We start from the raw sequence: 23,684 nt of genomic DNA on the forward strand, positions 1-23,684 counted from the left end.
GCGATATGGCTGCTCGAATGCTAGTTTCTTTTCCAGAAATGCCAAGTCTGACATGATTAAGCCTGTGTTCCAGAATAGCTATCCTACCTAGGGCCATGCAAGGGCAGCCTCACCATGCTGGGCTCGGGTGCTGCCGGGCCATCCATAGGAGGTCTGAGAATGTTTGGGGGGTGGGGGGGATTATGGGGGTTCAGGGGCACCGGCGCGGCTACCTTCCCGGCGCTTGAGCGATGGCTGCTCGAATGCTAGTTTCTTTTCCAGAAATGCCAAGTCTGACATGATTAAGCCTGTGTTCCAGAATAGCTATCCTACCTAGGGCCATGCAAGGGCAGCCTCACCATGCTGGGCTCGGGTGCTGCCCTGGGCCATCCAGGCTGATCACCTGTACAACTTATAAGCATTTGAGCCTGTGACCTTGATGATCAACAGGTCCACCAGTGTGGTAGAGCTCGACACAGGCTTACACAATGTAAGCCTGTCAGGTGGGTGGACTGGCCGAGAACGGTGAGGGTGAGTGCATTCCAGGAGACGTGGGCCTGGTGGTCGGGGAAAGCAGCCTGTGCTAACCAGTGAGGGAGAGATCGTGTTAGAGAGCAGCAGTGCTAGCACACACTGACTTTCCACTGCTTCAGAATTCTCCCACTCCTCTGTGGGGCTCCTGAGTGTGTTTTGAGAAAGAATGAATTAAGGCCAAAAGCTAGATGGTGCAAATGATTTCTGAATGCTAGAATAAACTCTTCCAAATGAAGTGTGTTTGTTAAAGATTCCCCCTGAGAGTGCACCGTGTTTGAGGAGGATTGCAGCCAGGTTTGGCTGTCATTGAGTCCCCTTTGCTACACATGGAAACAGCCCAGATTTTTTTCTAAGCAAGCCAATGCCTGGCCTTGCCAGTCAGTGGGGAGGTTGTCTGAAAGCCTTACCAGAAGTTTTGCAATTTAAACTCAGACAAAGAGAACAAAGGTAAGATGGTTTCGTTTGATTTTATTTTCACAGTGGGTTGCAAGTCAAGAAAATAAATTACCAAGCAAGCTCTGTTTGCTTTAATCTTATTTAATGCATTGCTATGCAGCTACAGTAAGCTAATAATTAAGGACCATTCTGCCTCCTCCAGAGACTTTGATCTACAATGACATAACTCCATATTTGTGTCTTAGGTTTCTAAGCTCTCATTAATGTCCATAAAAATTGGTCAAAGTCAGAAGGGTAAAAGGTAAAACATCAACAAAAACCCCACTGCATCTGAGAAAGAGTAGAATTCACCTTCAATTGGGTATGTTGTAACTTCCATTATTTGCTTATTTTTTAACATGATGTAGCATAATATTTTGAGAGTACTACTAAAAAATTATCAGAATACACTAATTTTAGTAATCCCATTATGTGTAATTATTATTTCCAGACATCTAAGAAAAGTCTATAGAAAAACGTATTTTGCAAAATGAGTATGTATACAGCCATAAACACATATATCTGTACAGGATCTCTTTTCTGTTAGAGTTTTTTCTTAAAAAAAAATTTTTTTTCCAGAGCTAGGGATTGAACCCAGGGCCTCATGTGTGCTAGGTAACCAAGCTACCCTCCTAGTCCTTTTTCTTTAATTTTTAAATTATTTTACAATATGTAGAAATCTAGAGTTATTCCTCATTCATTGCTGTTTTGGAAATTTCTGCAATTTGTTGGCAATTGGAATACAATAGAAGCATATATTTTCTGTATGTATATCTGGGAATTCTAATAATTGGATGTTGGGCTTTCTGAATTGATTGTCTGGTTTTATTGTCTTTTCTAAAACGTTCATCACTTCTAGATTTTTAAAAACAATTCTTGAAGTAAATACTTGAATTTTCAAGAGAGCTCTTTCATGTCTGACTTGTCTTTTACTTGTGGTTTTGTTGTTGTATTTTAGCATTCTGTCCTAGTTTTATGGATGTTTTATCTTCTGCTTCCTCACTTCTGTTTCCTTTAAGTTCCTCCTGGTTGTGGTGGTAGTGGTTTGGGTTGAACATGATTTCTTTGTTTCAGTTTGGAGCCTTCGTCTGGTATCTGGTGCCTCTTGTCATCCTGTCATCCTGACAGTCATCCTGTGAGGAAGGCACTCAGATCTGACTGGAGCTCCTTCTGTCTGTGTGACACTGTCATGCTGCTGATCGCGCAGTAGGTAGTTGGGTGACTTTGTGCTAGAGAACCCATATGTGCTTTAGAGGGTCTTCTGAGCTAGGAATCCCCTTGGGGAGGATTCCCTCCTTTCTGGAGGCTAGGAGTGCAGAGAGAAGGGAGCCAGGGATTCCACAACCAGTGATCCCTCTCCAGCGCCTCCTATGGAGAACAGGGCTATGGGGTGGGAAGCAAGGAGAGAAAGCTGGTTTGAGGAAGGAAAGGCCTGGCGCTCTCTGCTTCACACGCAGACAGCTCCCAGGCTTTTGGTCCTGCCACCTTCCTCCAACCTTTGAGGTGAATGGTTTCTTGGAATTTGAAGTCTTTTGAGAGCTGAGAAAGTTGAGTCTCATTGGCATGGTGTTATAGTTCCCTTTGCTGTCTTTGCTAAGTTATTCACCACCCCCTCAATTTTCTTTCCATCTCCCCAAACATATGTTAACATCTCACATCTGCCATCTTCTCTTTTATTCTCTTTGTTTTTGTCCATTTATACCTTTTCTCCTCCTGTCCTACTCCTTTTTTTCCCAATAAAGGAAGTATGGTAATGACAATATTAAATTCTATTCATTTAACCAGAAGTTCCTAATTATCCTGTGATTTGAAAAATAACTGGGTAGAATCAAGTGTGTTAATTTCCCTGTATAGCCAAAGTAAAGCAACTTTATTGGACAGCAACTATGTAAGGGTACAACACATTGTATATTTTATTGTTTTATTTTTATTTTTTTCCCCGCATTGTATATTTTAAATTCTTTTTTTTTTTTTCCGGTACATGCTTGTAGGGAAAATGTAAATCATACAAAAGAGTAAATAGTGAAAAGTATACCTTTCTTTTTTTCCATTTGCTACCAACACTTACCCTCCCCTAAGGTAATAGATATGTCAGTTTCTTCCTTCTTACACTTCTGATATTTCATTGTACATACTCACCTGACCTCTTAATAAAATGTCTTGGGTAATGTAGCACATTCTTTATCATGAGTGCATAGTAATCCATCATGTGTGTGTGTTTGTGAGTGTGTGTGTGTGTGTGTGTGCTATTTAGCTAGTTCCTTATTGATAGTCATTTAAACTTTTAGTTAAAGAAATGTGGCAGTAAATATGTCTATCTTTATGTCAGAAGTACATATATTTGTGCATATGTGTCTGCAAGATAAAACCTAGATGTAGAGTTGCTGAGGCCAAGTGCACATATTCTCAGATGGTGGAATTTGGATTAAATTTTCACCTGTACATGAAAGTAGGGCCTGGGATTATAACAGCTGGTAAAGGGTGGCCAGGATTAAACATGTGAGTTGAAATGAGTTTTCTGAGATAATTCAGTGTTAAGATAATGTTATTAGTTTACAGATAAAGATATTTACCTCTACTAAATCATACCTACATGTCATAGTGGATAAACTGGTTAGTTGGTTCTTTCCTCTAATAAACTTTTATCCAAGAAGTACCAGGCATTGTGCAGTACTCTGAGAGACAGAAGAATGAAAGTACAGTTTCCTGCCCCCCGTCGTTTGTGTGGTTGGGATACATGTGAGTGAGTGACAAGGACAGCATAGTATGAGGCACTCTGAAGGGACTCAGAGCCAAGAAGCTCTCACAGACTGGTGGGTCATGAGGTGGTTGAGCACTGAATCTGTCTATAGTCCTTGCTCTCTTTTGCACAGGTTCGTTTCTGTCAGAATTTCCATTAATGTTTCCCCTTCCAGTCTCTCATAAGCTGCGTTATCCCTTTCTGCCAGAAATCTGAGGTCCTCTAGTGTCACTCAACCCTGGAGCCTGCGAGGGTTTCAGAGTATCTGTGCACCCTTTAAAACTGGATTTCAGTTGTGTGGCTGTGCTCTTTCTCAGGGATAAGATTGTAAGTTTTGTTACAATATCCATGGACTCAGTGACTCTAGAGCAATTATTAGTGACTCAGACTTCTTCAGTCCAGTTAAGGATCTTTTATGTTAAAACAGTATTTTTTAATTGATTTTATTGCTACATTTTAGGGATACAGTACAGTTACATTCATTATTGGGATCTTGTACCTTTACATGACAGGTCTTGGTTCTCATTTTTTCCCCTTGTTCCTGCCCTCCCTTCACCCCCTCCTCTCTCCCCATTTACAAACACTTTATTTCCATTTTTTCATTTTCTCCTATTTTTTTCTTTTCTCTTATTACCTTTCCCCTACCCTTCCCACTTTCCCTATATCTTTAGCCCTTTTCTTCCTATTTCTCATTGTCAGTTATCTCATTAGGATCTTATGTACTATTATAGTTTTTCACACCAGAGAAATTATTCGATATTTACACATGTGTGACTTATGTATTTCACTTAGGAGCATATCCTCAATATGTATCCATTTTCCTATGAATGAATCTAATTTATTGTTCTTTATAGCTGAGTAGCATTCCATTTTATAGATAAACGACATCTTTATCCAGTTTCCAACTGATGGGCAAATGGGCTGTTTCCAAGTTTTAGCTATTACAAACTGTGCCACTATAAACATAGGTGTGCATCTATCACTGTGATATGATCCTTGTAATTCTTTTGGAAAGATACCCAGCAGAGGGATGGCTGGGTCAAATGGAACCTCTAGTCCCAGCTCTTTGAGGTATCTCTGTATTCATTTCCATAGTGGTTGCACTAGTCTGCACTCCCACCAACAATGGAGAAGGGTTCCTTTCTCCCCACAACCCCACCAACATTTGTTATTGTGTGATTTCTTGATAGCAGCCATTCTTTGTGGGGTGAGGTGGAATCTCAGTGTTGTTTTCATCTGCGTTTCTCAAATGACCATTGATGTGGAACATTTTTTCATATATTTACTTGCTGCTTTTACTTCTTTGTCTGAAAAATGTCTGTTCATTTCAGATGCCCATTTCTGAATCAGGCCTTTATATTTGGGGGTGCTGTAAAACAGTATTTTAAACATCCTAATCAGACTGATCTCAGGAGAGATGTGTTCATTTACTACTACCTGGCCCCCATTTAAGCTGTCTTTCTTTCCAGCTTCTTCCTGTATCCAGAAATAGGAACAATCCTGAGTATCATCCTCCTCTTAACTTTCCTTAGTTATGTTTATTTGGCAACGCCATACTTAGCCATGGTAATAATATAGGCAAACCTTTTTTGTGTGTGTGTGCCAGGGATTGAACTCAAGACTTTGCATGCACTTGCAAGGCAGGCATGGTGCCACTGAGCTAAATATCCGGCTCTAGACATACCTGTTCTTAACTCTAATGATGTGATATCATCAAGGAGAGTTGGAAATCCACATTTCCAAGAAAAATTTTCAAGTTTTCAACCATTTTGGACTTAAAATGCTCCATCCCCCAAATCAAGTCAACTCACATTTAGTGAAAAACTTTATACATGCGGGACATCACAGTCCATGCTGAAGGAGAGAGAAGGGGAGCCAGATGTGCAGATGAATTAAACCCAGTTTCCACCTTCACGGAGTCAAGATGTTTAAGGAAATGCAAAAAGTGCTAGGGGGAGGTGCAGCAGCAGATTATTTCTACTAGACAGTGTAGGGGAGACTTTCTAGCTGGGCTGGGCACTATTTCTTTCTTTCTTTTTCTTTTTTTGGTACCAGGGATAGAACTCAGGACCTTGCACTTTTGAGGCAGGCACAGTGCCACTGAGCTAAATCCCCAGTATTTCTTATAACGAAGGATGCTGTTCCCATCCTCAAACTAAAGAGCTGGGCCTATAAGTTGACACCTGATCAGATATCTTGATCAGCCCAAGTGAAAAATTAGCCTTTGTCATGCAATAACAAGGAAGAATCAAAGCAGTTAGTATAGAAAAAATTGTACAAGAATGTTAAGGCATTAAGAAGGTATAACTATTTGCATAAATATAAGAATTTTTGAAAATTGATAGAGAATATTGGTATCATTGCTATATATTTTTTAAAAATCTGGTTTTGAAGCAACCCAACCCAATTTACATATTTTCCTATACTTCAGGAAATGGAAAACTGTTTCACTGGAAAGATTTATAGACCTAAGGGCTTTCTTAAAATGTTGATTGAGGAATGAGTTTATGTACATTTTTGTTCTTTCTAAAAAATCAAGCATCTACCACTGATAGGAGTTATAAATTTATACAATGCATTTAGATACGTATTTACAAAAAAGTTTCACAACCACCCTAAATCCTGTGCACATGAATTAGCATGGACTAATCCTTTTCTTACTCTTTGTTCTTAGGAGGACCCAGAACCTATCAAATTTTTGAGACAGCTCAGTTCTTAGAGGAAGGCTCATCTAAATAAAGGCCAGCAAGTGACATTGTGGGGATTTGGTCTTTCTCTGGCTGCCTATGTGACCAAAGGCTGATTTGGTTACAAAGATTTTTCTTTCCTGGGATCCAGATTTATTACATCTCCTGGTTCCCTTGCCTTGACAGCAAGTGAAACACAAAATGAAGACTGTCCAAGATAACACCTGATGCAGGGACTTGAGGACCTCCAAGAAGCCTTTACACATCAGTGTGCAAGATTCCCTGGCCACCAACTGAAGTAGCAAGCTGGAGCCTTTATCCTGGGACCAGCCATCTGCCACAGAGCATTGGGCCAGAAAGTTCCTGTAGTTCCATCAGGGAGTCCTATGGTAACTGGATGTGTGTCTAAAGGCACAGGCAGAGCCTAGAAGTTCAAGGTGAAGGAAGGTGGGAAGGTCATCCAGTGTTAGGCTGGGCTGGACAACCTCTGCTGCCTCTCAGCAAGACAGGGAAGGAAGCAGCCTGGCAGGGAGTTTTTGGCCAGCCAGCAGCACCTCTGCGGCAGACTCTGGGCTCTGGCAACACCTCAGCTCTTGTCTCTCTCTCACCCTTGGGCCTCTACTTCTTCTACAACCAACTCCGATTGGTGGCTCTGGCTGAGATGGAGATGTGAGCCTCCGTGGACAATGACGGCCATTTGTGTGAATGGCAGCGGCCTGGTGAACCCCCACTATGCCAGGTGGGATCGGCGTGACAGCGTGGAAAGCAACTGTCAGACGGAGTGCAGCAAAGAGGGCGAGGAGGGACAGTCCCACCAGCTGACGCCCTTTGAGAAGCTGACCCAGGACATGTCCCAGGATGAGAAGGTGGTGAGAGAGATCACAATGGGCAAACGAATCGGGTTCTACCGGATCCGAGGAGAAATCGGAAGTGGAAACTTTTCCCAAGTCAAGCTCGGGATTCACTCTCTAACCAAAGGTAGGATCTCACTTTCCGAGAACCATCAACTGCTGAGGTATTGGGACCTAACTGGGGACAGGTTAGGAGCCTGGCCAAGGAAGCAAATAAAGTAACATCAGCAGAACCCTGGTGCCAGCTACTTTGCTGATCATCTCAGTTACTGTCCACAGAAACATTCTGAACTCAGTATTTTTATTTCCATTTTACAGGCAGGGATACTAAGATCCAAAGAAACAAAAGCGTGGCTTCTGCCATTCAGTCTTAGATGTTTATCACAACTCCCAGTGCACTCTACAAACTGGTGAAGCAGCCTCTCCAGTTAGGCCTCAGGAAAGCGGAGTGGGGTGTGTTCTGGTTCTGAAGCCGCATATGTCCCAAGTCCACATTCTTAGCTTAATTTCATCTATGTGTATCAAGAACAGTGGTGCAGGGCCAAGGATTTAGCTCAATGGTGCTGCGCCTGCCTTGAAAGAGCACGGGCCTTGGGCTGGGGATTTAGCTCAGTGGTTCCGGCAGCTGCTTCACAAGTGGAAGGACCCGCGTTTGATCCCCAGTAACAAAACAAAACAAAACGAAAGAGCACGGCCCAGATGTCACTGTCTGGATAGCCCTCTAACCAGAGGCTGCTGCCTCTGTTATAACTGGGGAAAGGGGCTGATTCTCAGAAATCTTTCTGCCTGATTCTGCCCTGTACTTGTTCTCATCTTGCTGGATTCCTCACTCCACCTTGCTTGGCTACTGGTCTCTCTGGAATTTTGAACTAGCAGAGCCCACCAGGTTGGTCTCAAGCAAGGACTACATGGACAGCCCAGCACCCCTTTACTGTCCAAACCCCATGAGTATTCTTCCCCAAGGGCCCTCTAACTTAGCTTAAATCTGCCAATTATCATAAAGGGGTTATAAGAAAGAGGAAATAAAAAACCATACAAATCAGCATAATTCATCCAGTGTTAGAAGCCCGTGAGTTCTACCCGCTTCCAAGAGTCCTCTCACATTTTTTTTCCTGGAACCCAGCCCACTGCCATGTCCCAACACCCCCTTTCTTGTATTACAGTTGTCTTTTATTTATACACACACATATACCCCATGTCCCCAACACACACGCTAACACATAAACTCACAAGTCATGGCAGCCTGAGTCCCTTTCCATCTTGCTCAAGTAATGGTTCACATCTCTGTATCTTGACTACTTTATTTACTTATCTGGGTCAATTACAGTACTTCTGAGTCCCAGATTCATCATTCATAGAATGCAGCCAATAAAAATATTTACCTCATACGGTATCAGAAAGATTGTATTTTATTTAATTTATTGATTTTTGGTACCAGCGATTGAACTCAGGACTTTGAGCTTGAGAGGCAGGCAGTGGAACCACTAAACTAAATCTCTGGCCCTGTCAAAAAGATTTTAAAGAATAAGTGTTTGATAAATGTTAGCTGTTGGTGTTATTTTGCAGAGTTACTTAAACCTGCATTGCCTTTGTACAGAAAAGATCAATTGCAGTCTCTTTGCCAACAGATATTCATTCCTGCACACCACTATTCCATTTTCTACTTCTTTGAGGTCAACTTTCTACCTCCCACGAATAAGTGAGAATGTATGCTATTCACTTTTCTGTTCTGGGCTTATTTAATTCAATATAGTGCCTTTCATTTCCATCCATGTTGTTACAAATGACTGATTCAGTGCCATTTAAGGATGTTTTATGCACTAAAATTGTTTTGTGGCCTATGAGTATTAAGGTTCCACTTTGGGATACCCTACCTTCATTTAGTCCTCCCATGTCTTATGAATGAGGAAACAGAAGCCTCGAAGTGGTTGTCCCAAAGTCACAGCAGACGCAGGTTTGGACGTGGCTTTCTTCTTACTTCACCTGTCTATGTCAAAGTTTGGCACAATATGGAGGAGGCAACTCTCTCACTATGTAGTTAAGGCTAGCCTTGAACTCACTACGTAGCCTACAATGGCCTTGAATTTGCAACAATCCTCCTGCCTCAGCCTCCTAAGTGTTGGGATTACGGGTGTGCACTACCTTGTTCTGTCCACACCTTAAATATTTTTACATTTATGCCACAGTCTAGGGACAAAACCTTTAATAGACAGACCTTTGGGGAATGTTTCATATCCAAACTCTTAACAGTAACCAGGGTTCACAGAAGCAGCTTGAGCTATTCTTTTTTTTTTTTCTTTCTTTTTTTTGGGGGGAGGGGTGGCTACCAGGGATTGAACTCAGGTCCTTGTTCTTCTGAGGCAGGCGGCAGAATCACTGAGCTAAATCCCTGGCCCAATTTGAGCTATTCTTGCAGGCAACTTCCTACATAAAGCTGTCCTCCCTGGTCAAACAATGTCTAGGAAAGATTATAAAATAAGGTAAATATTTCACCTATATAGAATTGTTCAGAAGGGTAAACAAAATAGAAATATCTACATGTGAATAGTGAATATCTACATGTGCCTAGGGCAGAGAACATAGTAAGTATTCTCCTTTTGAGGAAGTCTGGGTTCTTTAGGCCTGAGTCATGCATCATTTGGTTCATGAAGCAGAAGCTTACACCAGCTGGGGATTTAGCTCAGTGGTGCTGTCACCTGCCTTACAAGCACAAGGTCCTGAGTTGGATCACCAGTACCAAAAAAAAAGAGAATGTACAGAAGCTTACTCCAATTAGCTCATGTGAAAAGGGTCCATTGAGCACAAGGTGGTCCCACAGCAGGAATGTAAGGTCAGGTCTCAAGATGTTATGTTCTCTACCTTGTTTGCTTTTTCTGAGGCTTCATAGTTTTGGATTTCTTCTTCCTGTGATAACTCTTCCACCTTTCTACTTCTTTGTTCAGAGTGGCTTCATATACTTGTTTTATTTAAGAATACATCATGGCCAAGAATGGTTGTACCCAGTCTCCTGTCTACATAACCCCTTGGCTTTATGGCCCCTTGCCTTTCTATTAGTTTTATTGTGTTTCAGCTTAGATTTTCAAGACAGAATTTGTTCATCAATGGTCAGCAATGACGGGCTCTGTTTTTCATCAAAGCAGCTATTGCCCTGTAAGTCACACTCTTGCTACTCTGAGCAGGGCCTAGGACCCGGGGAGTGACTCTGAGAAAGGAGTGTGGAGAAGGTAGCAAATTGATGAGTGTAGCCACTGCAGAGAGCATAACCAGCTAAGCTGTGAAATTCCTACAGACTCGAAAAAGAGTGTGTCCATTCTGTAGAAAAGCTGTTATTCAAGAAGAACAGGGAGAAAAAGGTACAGTAATAACAGTAATAACACCATAATTATATGGTGACATGAGTTCCGAAGTTTCTTGTGTGTTATAAAACTGTCTTCGTACTAGCCCTCCTGAATTTTAGAGCACATGGCATTTCCCTGCTGTTAGATGGGTGCCTTGAATATGTTCTCCTTGGTCCTGACTTGTCAATTAGTAGCCCAGATGGCAAGGTACAGGGTCACCCCTGCTCATGGGATAGTGTGTACAAACAGGGTAGGAAAGTAGATAGTGGTTCACACAAATGTGGCCCCGATACAAAATTTACTTGTCCAGAATCACCAGCAGGATTTCTAGGAAACAAGAACAGTCCAGATGAAACAATGGAGGTGATTCCCAGGAAGCAGAGCATTTCAGTGTGAGGGCAGTTCCCAGGATGGTAGTAAAATAAATAAGTAAAAATAAAAGGCACCAGATGCTCTGGTCTCTGGAAAGAAGGCTTCAACACGGACCTGGCTAGAATTTATTTTTGTAGATAACAGCTTAGTTCCCTTGGGCCCTGCAAACTGACAGGACAAGCTGAGAGCAATCATGAACCCCCTTTAAGCTGATCAGAAATTTCTTAAAAAGGATGATGCACTTGCCTTCTGAATACTTTATGTCCCATCTGTTGTCACCAACAATAGAGGAAACAAGTGCCTGTGCTTTTCTCCACTGCTGCCCTTCCTAACATCTTCTTTCTTCTTACACTAGTCTTATTTTTCTAGAATACTTTTTTCGCTTTCATTTTATTTATTGTGTTCATTTATTGCTTTTAAAAAACAACCACACGTAATAACCATCATCCCTGGATGATATGGAATGAGATAGGTATACTTCTTTTTTGTTTGTTTGTTTGTTTTTGAGACAGGGTCTCACTATGTAGTTGAGACTGACCTGGAACTCACTGTGTAGCCCAGGCTGGTCTTGAACTCATAGTGATCCTCCTGCTTCAGCCTCCCGAGTGCTGGGTTTACAGCCGTGCACCACCACGCCCAGTTTGAGTCAGGTGTACTTCTTGCCACAGTTTCATGGAGATGGGGAGGAAATAATTGATAAGAGCTGTCACAGAGTAAGCCACCAAGGCTTGCTCACCTGTGCTGAGAGGAATCCAGAAAGGACCTGTTGAGCAGAAAAGCTTTGCACTAGGTCTTGCGGCTTGAGGAGACATTTCACAGGACATGGGGGAAAGAGAATTCCTGGAAGAGAGAATTTAAAGTTAATGAAGGTATGAACCAGTGTGGGAGGTGTTTATAAATTTAAAAGTAAATTGGGATAAGGATGTAGCTCGGTGGTAGAGCATTTGCCAAGCATATGTGAGATCCTGGGTTCTTAGTATCACAAAACAAAAACAAAAACAAAAAAGTAGTTCCCAGAGCTGGAGTATGAGCTCCCAGAATGGTAGAATAACATAGGTGATGGAGGCAAGTGCTTAATCACAGAGAATATTTTGCATATTTGAATTTTGTCACTTAGGTATTAGGGAGACATTTAAAAAGCTTTAACAAGTGATTAATACTTAACTGATTAATATGATTTGATTTCAGCGAGGAAGGTGAATTAGAATTGGGGAGTGATGAAAGTCAAGGAAGCCAGAAGAAAATATTAGTGTAGTGGTCCAGATGAATGGTCTTATCTATCACAGCTAGGGCAGTGACAGTGAGGATGGAGAGAAGGGGATGCATTTGAAAAATGGTTTAAGATATTGGAAAACCTTGTGACCAACTGGATGGGCAAGAGCAGGAAAAGCCAAAGAGAAGGAACATTTGCAGATAACTCCCACATTTCCAGGTTTAGTGATTTATCAGTGAATAATAAATTACAGGAGAATAAATCAGTCTGAAAGTAAATATTTGGAAGCATGGACTTGAAGGAACATAGAGGTCATGACTGAGAAGTGAAAATTTGGGGCTTAATAAATTCCAAGGTAGAGTGAAGAGTACTAGTTACAATACCTAGCATCAGAAAGAATATCATATCAAACTCAGAGTTCTTCTACATGTGTTGTAAATAACAAACACCAGACAAACGTTTGGTAAATAAAGTTAATACAATAACTTTTCCTCAAAGCCCAAGAATGGTGGGTCAGTTAGGAGCCCATTTGAATAATTTTGGCAAGACCCAGGGTTAGCTTGGACCAGGAAGGTGACAATAGAATCCTGAGAAAGTGTTGGATTCTAGCTATATTGAGAAGGCAGAAGCTGCTAGGATTTACTGACAAATTGAGCATGGAATATGAAAAAGAGCCAGTACCTGAAGGCCTAGGCAACTACAAGAAGAGTTTCTGTTTATTGAAACGGGAAAGGTTTGGAGGCACAGGTTTGGGCAGAGGGAATCAAAAGCACACTGTTGAACATGTCGTGTTTGGTGTGCTTATCACACATCTATTACATAACAGAAGCAGGTGCCACTGGTGTCTCACCCAGGTCTCCATGGGTCTTACCGTTTCAGCCCATGCAGGCCTGACTTTCAACTGCCACTCTGTCCATCTGTCTGCATCTTGGGCTTTCGCTAGCTGCTGGAGCCTGCTGTACCTACACAAACAATGGGTCAGGAGTACAGAGGAATTAAAACTTCCCCAGTAGTAGCCAACAACCAAATACTGGCAGGAATTAATGTAAAAATATCTCTCAAATTCAAGAGACAAGGAAGGGGAGAATTGGAGAAAGTGAGGCAGAACCAACTGCTTCAAGTTCAGAGAAAGTATGATGCTGGAGGGGAAGTGGGTTTAGTGAGGCTTTCTTGTCATTACAATTTTTGATCAAGTAAAACAAAGCATGAAAACTGTAAGTATGCAGGTTACTGAAAAAGACTCATGTAACCACCACTAAGACCAAGAAAAGATATCACCACTACCTCAGAGCTCCCCCTCCCAGTGTCTTATACACACACCTTGATTTTGGGGCCTTTCCCCCATCATCACTGATGGGTGGTTCCAGGTATATGAACACACCTGCCCTGGTGATCTTTCCACTTGGATGTTGTCTTAGCTTGGATTCTGCCAGGAACAAATCCTGAGGTAGTGATGGAAGTGTAATGACCATCCTGACTTCTGACATCAGGGGTTGGTTTGGCTTGTTTTAAAGAGCTCCATCTAAAACTGTAGGAGGGTTATTGGACTAGAAGTGGAGTATGTCTGCCAGCACATATAGTAGACGTTCTTTGATCTTATTTCATTTGCTCAGTATTACGTTTATTTCATATTATTTTATGCAGTTTAAATGTCAGTGTTCACTGCTATATGTGTGTATATATATCCCAATTTATTTACCTACTCTACCACTGCTGATGTGGATGGTTTCCAGTTTGGGGCTACTGTGAATAATGCTGTTGCCTTCATCTGTTTTGTGCTGCTATAACAGAATACTTGAGATGGAATAATTTACAAAGAACAGAAATTTCCTTTTCACAGTTCTATAGACCAGAAAGCCTAAGATTGAGGCACTGGCATCTGGGGAGGGCCTTCTTGCTGTATCCATAGTGAAAAGTAGGAAGGGGCAAGAGAAAGCAAACACACTTGTCCAAACCCTTTTATAGTGGCATTAATTCATTCACAATAGCAGAGCCAATGTGATCTAAATACCTCCCCCCAAAGCCCCATCTTCCAATACTGCTGCATTGGAATTAAGTTTCCAACACATGAATTTTGGAGGACACATTTGAACCATAGTAGGTGATGTGACTATTTTAGCACTAGTCCTTTGGTAAATGTATGTATGTATTTTTTTTTTCTCATTGAATTTACTGGTACTTTTTAGGTATACAGTAAAGTTACATTCATCATTGTGCTCTTGTAACTTTACATGACAGGTCTTGATTCTCATTTTTTTTCCCATGCCCCTACCCTCCCTTCACCCCCTCCTCCCTTCCCTATTTACTAAAACTTTATTTCCATTTTTTAATTTTCTCATATTTTTTTCTTTTCATGTATGTATTTCTGTTGGGAAAAAGTTTTTAAACAGGTAAATAGCTTGAGTGTATGCTGATGGAAATAACCCAGTGGAAAGGAAAAAAATTTTATAATGTAAAGAAAAGGAAGAAGTTTTAGAGGACTGTCCTTGAATAGATTAAGAGTATATGGAATCCATTCAGCATGTAAAGGAACGTGATAGGAGCAAAGGAACAGAAAGGAGTTTCTGGGCATAGTTTGAAGTAGATTGGAAGACACAATGGGAAGACATTGAAGAAATTCTTTTTTTTGTTTTGTTTTGGTTTGGTTTTTGTTTGTTGAGACAGGGTTTCACTATGTAGTTCAGGCTGGCCTTGGTCTCACTGTGTAGCCCAGGCTGGCTTTGAACTAACTGTCATCCTCCTGCTGGGACGATAGACATGTGCCACGACTCCTGGTGAAGAAATTTTTTGTAATGCTTTCTAAATAGGGAGCAAAGTCCTCAGCTATGAGTGAGGAGAGGGAGAAGTTTGGTAAGAGAGAAGAACCTATGGAGGGTCAAAATAAAAAGAATTGAGATGTACTGTGTACATGTACCAATTCCCTACAATAAATGGAATCATTATGCACTGCAAACATACAGTAATAAAAATCAAAAAAATACACATGTAAGATGATTGATGGACTATAAATAGCGTGTGTCTGTCGGGAGCATTGAAGGCCTACCTGAGGCTCGTGATCATACATGCAGAGTGAGACAAGCCATCGTATTCAGCTGCATAAGCACGGGAAACAAGTATTTGGAGCTGGATTTGACCAGGGTTTGGGTTTAGCCAAGGAAGCCCAACAATGTGAGAAAGGGTTAGCAGAATTGAGGGAGCACACAAAACAGTGAGGACGGCAGTACAGATCTTCCTCCAGTAGGTGAAGCCATCCACCTGATTGCTCAACCCCAAAACCTTGGCCTTGGCCTCAACTCCTGACAGCCAAATGCACAGTCCTATTGACGTCACCTCCTAAACGTCTCATCTTGTTTTTTAGTTGGATTAAACTACTGTAATTTTCTCTTCCACTCTTTTATGATTCCTCTCACTACAGTCAGAATTGAACTTTTAGAAAATAGAAGGCCTGTCATTTAGCCCCACTTACAATCATCCAATGATTTCTCATTGCTCCTAATGTGAGTCCCAAATATGACTCAACAGACCCTGGCCTGGGTAATTATCCAGCTCATTTGGCTTATATTTTCTTTCATTCCCTTTGTGCCAGCCCCGCTCTCTTCTTTCGATTCCTCTTCAGAGTAGGGTGCACATACCCCAGGGAGTGCCCCAAGATGATTTCATGGGAGAAGAAAATATTGGAACTTCCTTTTGTATTTGTCATTATATTTTAAAAGTTTTATTATTATATGTGCTCAAATATATATATATATATATATAGTAATAAATGCATATGTTTTAAATAAATAAATGTGTATTAAATAGTGCTCAAAATGTTTTATTGATTAAAGAAGCCAATCAGAAAAGCTTATAGACAATTATGTTTATGTATCAGGGTCTTTCCTGCTTCAAGATCTCTGCTTCTCATCCCTGCTTTTAGAACCTCCCTTGATTGTTCCCCCCTACTTTCTCTTGCTAACTTTCAGTCAAGCTCTAGGGAAAGTGTTAAAGAAATTCTCTGACTTCTGGACCAGGGGTCTATCACTTTGTTTTATGTGCCTGTCTCACCAGCCCTTTGCCTCAAGCCTGTGGCTATCTTCCATCCAACACTCCAGATTCATGCTTCATCCTGCCTTCTGACCCAGATTGCATTGTCGTCTTAGTCACCTGGCTTCTGGCTGAACTTGTTCTCTAGGGAGCTCTTGCAAGGGAAGAGAGAGAGGTCCTACTCTCTGTTCACACACCTCCTTAGTGTAAGAGTGACCCAGGCCAGCTGTCAGGCTGTCTAATGTCTCAGCTTCTTTCAAGGCAACCTTTCCCTGTACTGAACAACACTGTTTCTAGTTTCTAATACTGCTTCTCCCCTTTGTCCTCTTGGTCTTATGACATATTTTGCTTGATTTAATCTAGGTTTATAATTTGAATTAGTTGCTGATACTTAATCAGTAGATGCTTTGGGTCCGGGATTTATCTCAGTGGTGCCACACCTGCCTTGCAAACACAAGGTCCTAAATTCAATCCCCAGTACCAAAAAAAGAAATCCTATCTGGGTTGGAATAGCCACTGCCGACACAACTGTCCTGCTCTCAGCTTGGCTGCTTTTCCACGTACCTCCCTCTCTGAAGTCAGCCTATTCTTTCTACAGTGGGCGTCAGAATGTATCTCTCTCCTTTCAAACCTTAGGTTTTCCTGTCAGTGTAGAGATAAAGGCAGCATTTGCTAAAACAACCTCCAGGACTCCGGGCCAGGCTGACACAGGGCCACTCTCCGTCATTCTCCATGCCTCCAGCTCAGCAGGCCCCTGTCAGATCCTCAGGGGGTCGTGTCTCACCAGGCTGGCACACACGCCACTCCCATGGCTTTCTCCTCTCTCCTCCTGGTCACAACTTAAATATCCTAGCCTAGGGAGGCCCTTTTGTTCTTTATCTGTATCCCTTTCTCATGTATGTTGCACGTCAGAGGGTTTTTTTCAAAGTCTTTCTCTCTCACTGCATTATGAGAATGATGTTTGTCTTTCTCACTATTGAGAACATAGTAAGTACTCACTGGACGTGTGTTGTAAGAGGAGATTTGGAAACCGAGTTCTTTACAGAGTAGCAGTTCTACTACTGAGCAACAGTTTTGCATGCCTTCTATAATTATAAACCTAGACTGTCTTCTGTGCTTATACATGTATGGTTAAGGCATGGCTGTAATACGATTTCACACAAGTGTGGTAATGAACAAACCCAGGCCACTGAATTGGAGGAGGCACTTATTCTCACAATTCTCTTTCCTTGTGCTGCAAGGGAATCCTTCACTAAGAATCATCCAAATGAGGACAGGAGGGGAAGGTGGGGAGGGGATGGGGGAGGGGGAGGGGGAGGAAAGGGAAGATTGGGATTGTGCTAAAGGGAGGTTTGTGACCATAGTCTAACTCTTGAATACTCAGGAGGTACAGAACTGTGTGTAGTTGCTGCAGGAGGTAAGGGGCAGCAAGTTGTGTGATAGGTTCTGGGATGGAAATCTGAGTCCATGACAGGGGAACTAAGAAGGCTTTTCTACAGGGAATATTCGAGATTGAAGGGTGGAATTCTTTACTTTGGTCCTTATAATAACAGCTCACCTAACAGGCGAAACCAAACCAGGAGCTTCCATTCCGATAAACAGCTGAAGAAAATCCTAATCCTAAACACTGAAAAGTTAATCAGGGAGAAAGAATGTCCCAAGGATGGACACTAGAGGTCTATTTGCTGGTGCAGACTGCCAGCTGAGATTCTGCGCTCTTACCACCAGAAGCCTGAAGGGCCTCCCACCCCTCTTCCCTCTCCCTCCCTCCTTCTCTCTCTCCCTCCCTCCCCTCTTCTCCCTCCTCCCTCTTTCCCTCTTTCTCTCCCTCTCCCTCTGCTGGGTATTGAACCCAGGGCCTTGTGCATGCTAAACCAGCACTCTACCACTGGGCCACATCCTCAATCTGGCTTTCTTTAATATGTCAATAACATTTCTATTTTGATCTACTGGCATGTATTTTCACGCCAACCACTATGCCAATGTTGTTCAAAGCCACTGTTTAACAAGTAGGTCAAACAGACCCTCTGTAATCCTGTTTGGTTCACTGTTTGGTTCACTTGCCTAACAACTTTATTTTTCCTTTTTGTGTGTGTGTGTGTGCGTGTGTGTGTGTGTGTGTGTGTGATACCAGTGATCGAACTCAGAACCTTACACTTGTGAGGCAGGCACGGCACTACTAAGCTAAATCCCCCGCCCTCTTTTCTTTTTGCCAGGGATTTAGCTCAGTGGTTCCGGCACCTGCCTCGCAAGCCCAAGGACCTGAGTTTGATCCCAGGTACCAAAAAAAAAAAAAAAAAAAAAAAAAAATTGGAATCTTGGAATCTTTTCTTTTCTTTTTGTATTGAGGACCAAACTCAGGACCTTGTGCTTGTGAGGCAGGTGGTGGAACCACTAAGAGAAATCCCCAGCCTCCTATTTTTCTTTTCTAATAAGTCTTGCTTAATTTGAGACAAAAAAATGTATGATGTTTTGTTATGGAGTCAAGATTCATTCATTTTTCTGACAGTAACTACTTTCATTACACAATCAGTGTATATTATAGAAAATGAAAAAGTACCAATAAGCAAAACAAAATTTAAAGGAAAGCCATTTATGGCTCCCCAATTAGAGAATAACTCTTGTAAACATGCTTATAAATATCCTGTGAGATTTTCCTATACACACATATATTTTTTCTCACTAGTATATTTATCATCTTTTCATACCAATGAATAAAGATCAACATCATTACTTTTGGTGTGCCATTATATCGGTGAACTGTAGTTCAGCCACCTTTTTTGGCTACTTAAGCCATTCCCAGTATCCCAGTGGTCTTCCCACACATGCATCTTTTATGTGCCATATTGCTTCTTTAAGATTAATTGATAAGGTGAAATAAATGGCTTCCTTAAAGTGTATGGCCATCTTTAAGGGTTTTAATACATAACACCAAAGTGCAGTCCAGAACTACTGCAGCCATTAATCCTCCCATCGGCAGCACAGTGCTGGTCTGACTTCTTCATGCCTTCACCAGCATTCTGCAGCACAGAGTACTGCTCTGCCAGCCACTGTGCACACCAGGCACTGACAAAGTTAAGTGAAACATAGTCCATGTGGGAAGGGGGGTCAGATGAGGAGTCAACATTTATAGGCCAGCGTGTTGAGATCATAGTATATGGGAGATCAGAATACTCAGAACTTGGACATCATGATCATCCTAGAACTGGCGGCATAGAAGACTTCCTGGGATAGGCTAATTTTGAATCTAAACTTGAAGGATCCATCTGGAATTAAAAGACAGAAGAGGAGTGATAGAATGATGCAGATAAAGAAAAGGCCCCAGATATGAGTGTCTGTTGTTTCAGGGATACAACAAGCAGTTCCCTAATAGTTGGACTAAAGGATATGTGGGACGTTGAGGATGGTGGACAGGAATTATGGACAACAAGGCTGAAGAGATAGGTCAGGTCTGATCAAGAAAGACTCTCAGAACTGAAAAAAAGAAATCTTTATTTGGAAAACCAGATAAAGATAACAATTGAACAGTCCTTTGGGAGGCAGGATTGGTACCAAGATCCACACTGGTCCAAGAGAAGAGCACTGATAATCATCTTGAGACTTGCTTTGTTATTCCCATTGATGGGTTCTGTGGACTTGGGAACCACCACTCAACCTCTTTGGTGAAATAAAGGAGCTTCAACATTGTGTGCAGTTCTCACAACAGACATATGTGGTGGTTGTCAGGATCCCACATTACAAAGAGCCTGACTTTCGTATGTCAGAGGTGGTACAGTAAACATAAAATTGATGAAGCTGCCAGACTCCAAAGCCTGAATTTTTTTCTAGTGCTAAAAGCATATAAACTCTTTGACTTTTTTTTTTTCCAGAAAAAGTTGCCATTAAGATCCTGGACAAGACCAAGTTAGACCAGAAAACCCAAAGGCTACTATCCCGTGAAATCTCCAGCATGGAAAAACTACACCATCCCAACATTATCCGCCTTTATGAAGTTGTAGAGACACTGTCCAAGCTCCACTTGGTGATGGAGTATGCAGTGGGTGGGGAGCTCTTCGGGAAAATTAACACTGAAGGGAAGCTCTCCGAACCAGAAAGCAAGCTCATCTTCTCCCAGATTGTGTCAGCTGTGAAGCACATGGTGAGCAGGGGTGAGGAAGGAGTCTTACTGTCATTCCATCCACATTGGGAACGTGAGGATTTGGTTTACCTTCACATAAGCACCTCACGGGGCTTTGGTGCTGTGGGGGCACATAGTAAGCAGTCCGCTGGTCAGAAGTCTGGCTGGGACGATGGTCTTTGCCCCTGAAGCAACATCGAGGAATCTCCAGTTACATGGGAGCCTCCTGGGTTGTCTAGAAGTTGCCAGAGATCACTTAGAGCAGCCAGATGAACGCCATCTACTCACTGGCTATCCTGTTTGTCCAACCTCACGTTCTACCCTTCAGGTAGTTGGCTCCTCACTGTTTCTTAGCCTTGCCTTCCTAACTCTATATAGGATGCTCTTTCCCTCAAAACGTCTCATTTCAAATCCTATTCATACTTCATAACCAGTCAGTTCTCTCTCTCTCTCTGAAACTTGTCAGTCTTGTGTTAGCCCACACTGAATTTTCTTGCCTTCAGTGAGGTCTCCTCTTACTGCCTCTGTGCCCTGCACGTTAGCACTTGATTATGTCATTCCTATTGTAGTCTTCTGATTAGCTCCTTAGATAAATTTGGATTCCTAAGGCACACTCCCTAGTTTTTCCATGAGAAACTAATTTCTGAGTCTAAACATGTGGAACAGACTCCAAAACTCATCCCACAAAAGAACCTAACCTTCTGTTTGTTAGGTGGGGTGGGTGTTACATCGTGCTAAAAGGTTATTACAAGGTTTCCTAATTCATTTAAATTGTTGTCTATTGAATTTCTATTTCACCACTATGTAGTCACTGTTTCAGAGCAACTGATACATTTTATGTTTGGTACTTTACTTTGAAACTGATTTTCCCTGTCTTCTTCCACAGCATGAAAACCAAATTATTCACAGGGATCTGAAAGCAGAAAATGTATTCTATACCAGTAGTACTTGTGTGAAGGTGGGTGATTTTGGATTCAGCACAGTGAGTAAGAAAGGTGAAATGCTAAACACCTTCTGTGGGTCTCCTCCCTATGCTGCACCTGAGCTGTTCCGGGATGAGCACTATGTTGGCATTTATGTGGACATCTGGGCCTTGGGGGTGCTTTTGTATTTCATGGTGACTGGCACGATGCCATTTCGGGCAGAGACTGTGACCAAGCTAAAGAAGAGCATCCTTGAGGGCACCTACAGTGTGCCCCCCCACGTGTCCGAACCCTGCCACCGGCTCATCCGAGGAGTCCTGCAGCCCATCCCCACGGAGAGGTATGCAATCGACTACATCATGAACAATGAATGGATGCAAGGGGTGCCATATCCCACCCCCTTGGAACCTTTCCAGTTGGATCCCAAACATTTGTCAGAAACCAGCACCCTCAGAGAAGAAGAAAATGAGGTGAAAAGCACTTTAGAACATTTAGGTATTACAGAAGAGCATATTAGAAATAACCAAGGGAGAGACGCTCGAAGCTCAATTACAGGGGTTTATAGGATCATTTTACATAGAGTGCAAAGGAAAAGGGCATTGGAAAGTGTTCCAATAATGATATTACCAGACCCCAAAGAAAGAGACCTAAAGAAAGGGTCCCGAGTCTACAAAGGCATAAGGCATACATCTAAATTTTGTTCAATTTTATAAATTATGCTGGACTCCCATTAGTTAACCAAGATCATTGTTGCTGCTTTTAAATTTTTTCATGGACAACTTGGAGACGTTTTTGTAATTTTAAATAAATTTAAATTTGAGATACATATTTTTCTCCAGAAAATCTATTAGTCCAAATTTTGGGTTGCTTTGGGTTCTTGTCTTATTCTCAAACTCCAGCATTCATTCATTTAGTAAAAAAATATTTATTCAGCCGTGTGTGGTGGCACACTCCCAGCACTCGGGAGGCTGAGGCAGGAGGATCACTGTGAGTTCGAGACCAGGCTGGGCTACATAGTGAATTCTAGGTCAGTCTCAACTATGCAGTGAGACCCTGTTTCAAAAAAAACAACAAAAAAAATATTTATTCAGTGCCCACTATGTGCCAGGTATCCCATAAGGTCCTGAGGAAACAGCAAAGAATAAAACAGGCTGGTGTGTTCTAGTATAGGATCAAGACACTAACAACTGTCTCTACATATGATCCTAGTACAGGATGTGCATGATACTAATTCAAATATAGTAATCTGAAATTAGCCTACTACTTTGGATCAGTTCTTTAAGGAAGACCACTTGTACAGATGAGAGTATAAGAGCTGAAGAAGAAGCAGAGTAACTTTTGAAAAGTGTCACGAACCTTCTAGGCAGGTAGAGGTTTTAGACAGAGCCTAAGACAAAGGCTTCCATGTGTAGTAGTTTATTAGGGAAATGCAGAGCCCAGGTGTGAGGAACAAGGGAAATAGTATATTACCAAGTTAGCCAGTATACAGGGACCGCTGTTCAGTCCTGCATGGTCCTCTGAGAAGCCTTATGCAACAGACCTCAGTTGTTTTCCTGGAGTATGAAAGGGAAAGGCATTTAGCCATCAGCTCCTGTCTATCAGTCAAGGGTAACTGATGGTGCCACCTGTGCCACATCCCAAGGTTATGCTGTGTGAGTGCCAAGTGAGCTTCCTATGCTGCTTCTGCCTTTGTGTCAGAGAACCCTTGGAGTAGGAAGGAAAAAGTACACAGCACTGGTCTGAGACAACGTATGGTCAAACAGGACCTGCACGAAGCTGTCTAAACTTGCATGGACATGGTCACTGCACCAGTGTCTGGCAGAAGCATGGCAGGAGGACCTAAAGTGACACTCAGCTGTCTGACGCAGAACACCCCTTCCCCACACATGCTCCACTCAGATCACCCCACTAAGTGCACTCTTTTGAGGGGGTAGGGCTTGGAAGAACGAAAGCTGTAGGTTAGGGGAAGGCACGGGGGTCCAGAAAGCTCTAGTACACAGAATTATCTAGAGAGCTTGTAAGTCGCAGACTCAAGTTTTTATTCTGTACCTCTGGGGTGTAGGCAAGAATCTGTATTTCTAGTAAGTTCCTAGGCCGTGCCGGTGCTGCTGCTTGGGGGCCAGGATTTGAAACCCACTGAGCTTCAGTCATTACTGCAGCTTATCCCGAGGCTACACTTGGACAGCTATCTCATTCCTTCGCCACCATTCTAAATTTCCCTCCCCTTTGTCCAGCATTTCACCTGGTATAGATTGGGTAGCGTGATTCAGAGTTTCATCACCAAAGAGCTGAGTCCTTAGCTGCCTTGTCCTTGTCCAGCTGTAATCACTGCCATTGCCTGTTCACTACTGCCACGCAGCTCAAAAGCAACACAACAATGAAACTCTTGAGTTCCAGACATCCCTCTTTAGCTCCTAAGTTATTAGGGTCAATAATCTCCACCAGCATAATGCTTTTTTTTTTTTTTTTTTT

At 42.2% G+C, this 23,684-nt stretch overlaps 1 protein-coding gene across 3 annotated transcripts in view; it reads left to right on the forward strand.

Annotated features, from left to right (window-relative positions):
- Nim1k (NIM1 serine/threonine protein kinase) overlaps positions 1-21,990 on the forward strand; it is a 60,063-nt gene extending 38,073 nt beyond the window's left edge. For all 3 annotated transcript variants that reach the window (XM_010629932.3, XM_010629931.3, XM_010629930.3), the window contains 3 exons: positions 6,363-7,353; positions 20,042-20,310; positions 21,176-21,990. In XM_010629932.3, the coding sequence (XP_010628234.1) occupies positions 7,062-7,353; positions 20,042-20,310; positions 21,176-21,925 (1,311 nt within the window). In that variant the 5' untranslated portion in view covers positions 6,363-7,061 and the 3' untranslated portion in view covers positions 21,926-21,990. The remainder of the gene's footprint in view (positions 1-6,362; positions 7,354-20,041; positions 20,311-21,175) is intronic.
- The last annotated feature ends 1,694 nt before the right edge of the window (positions 21,991-23,684 follow it).

This window comes from Fukomys damarensis, unplaced genomic scaffold (assembly GCF_012274545.1).
Source record: "Fukomys damarensis isolate Sample0158 unplaced genomic scaffold, DMR_v1.0_HiC HiC_scaffold_1, whole genome shotgun sequence".
In the NCBI taxonomy this organism is placed as follows: Eukaryota; Metazoa; Chordata; class Mammalia; order Rodentia; family Bathyergidae; genus Fukomys; species Fukomys damarensis.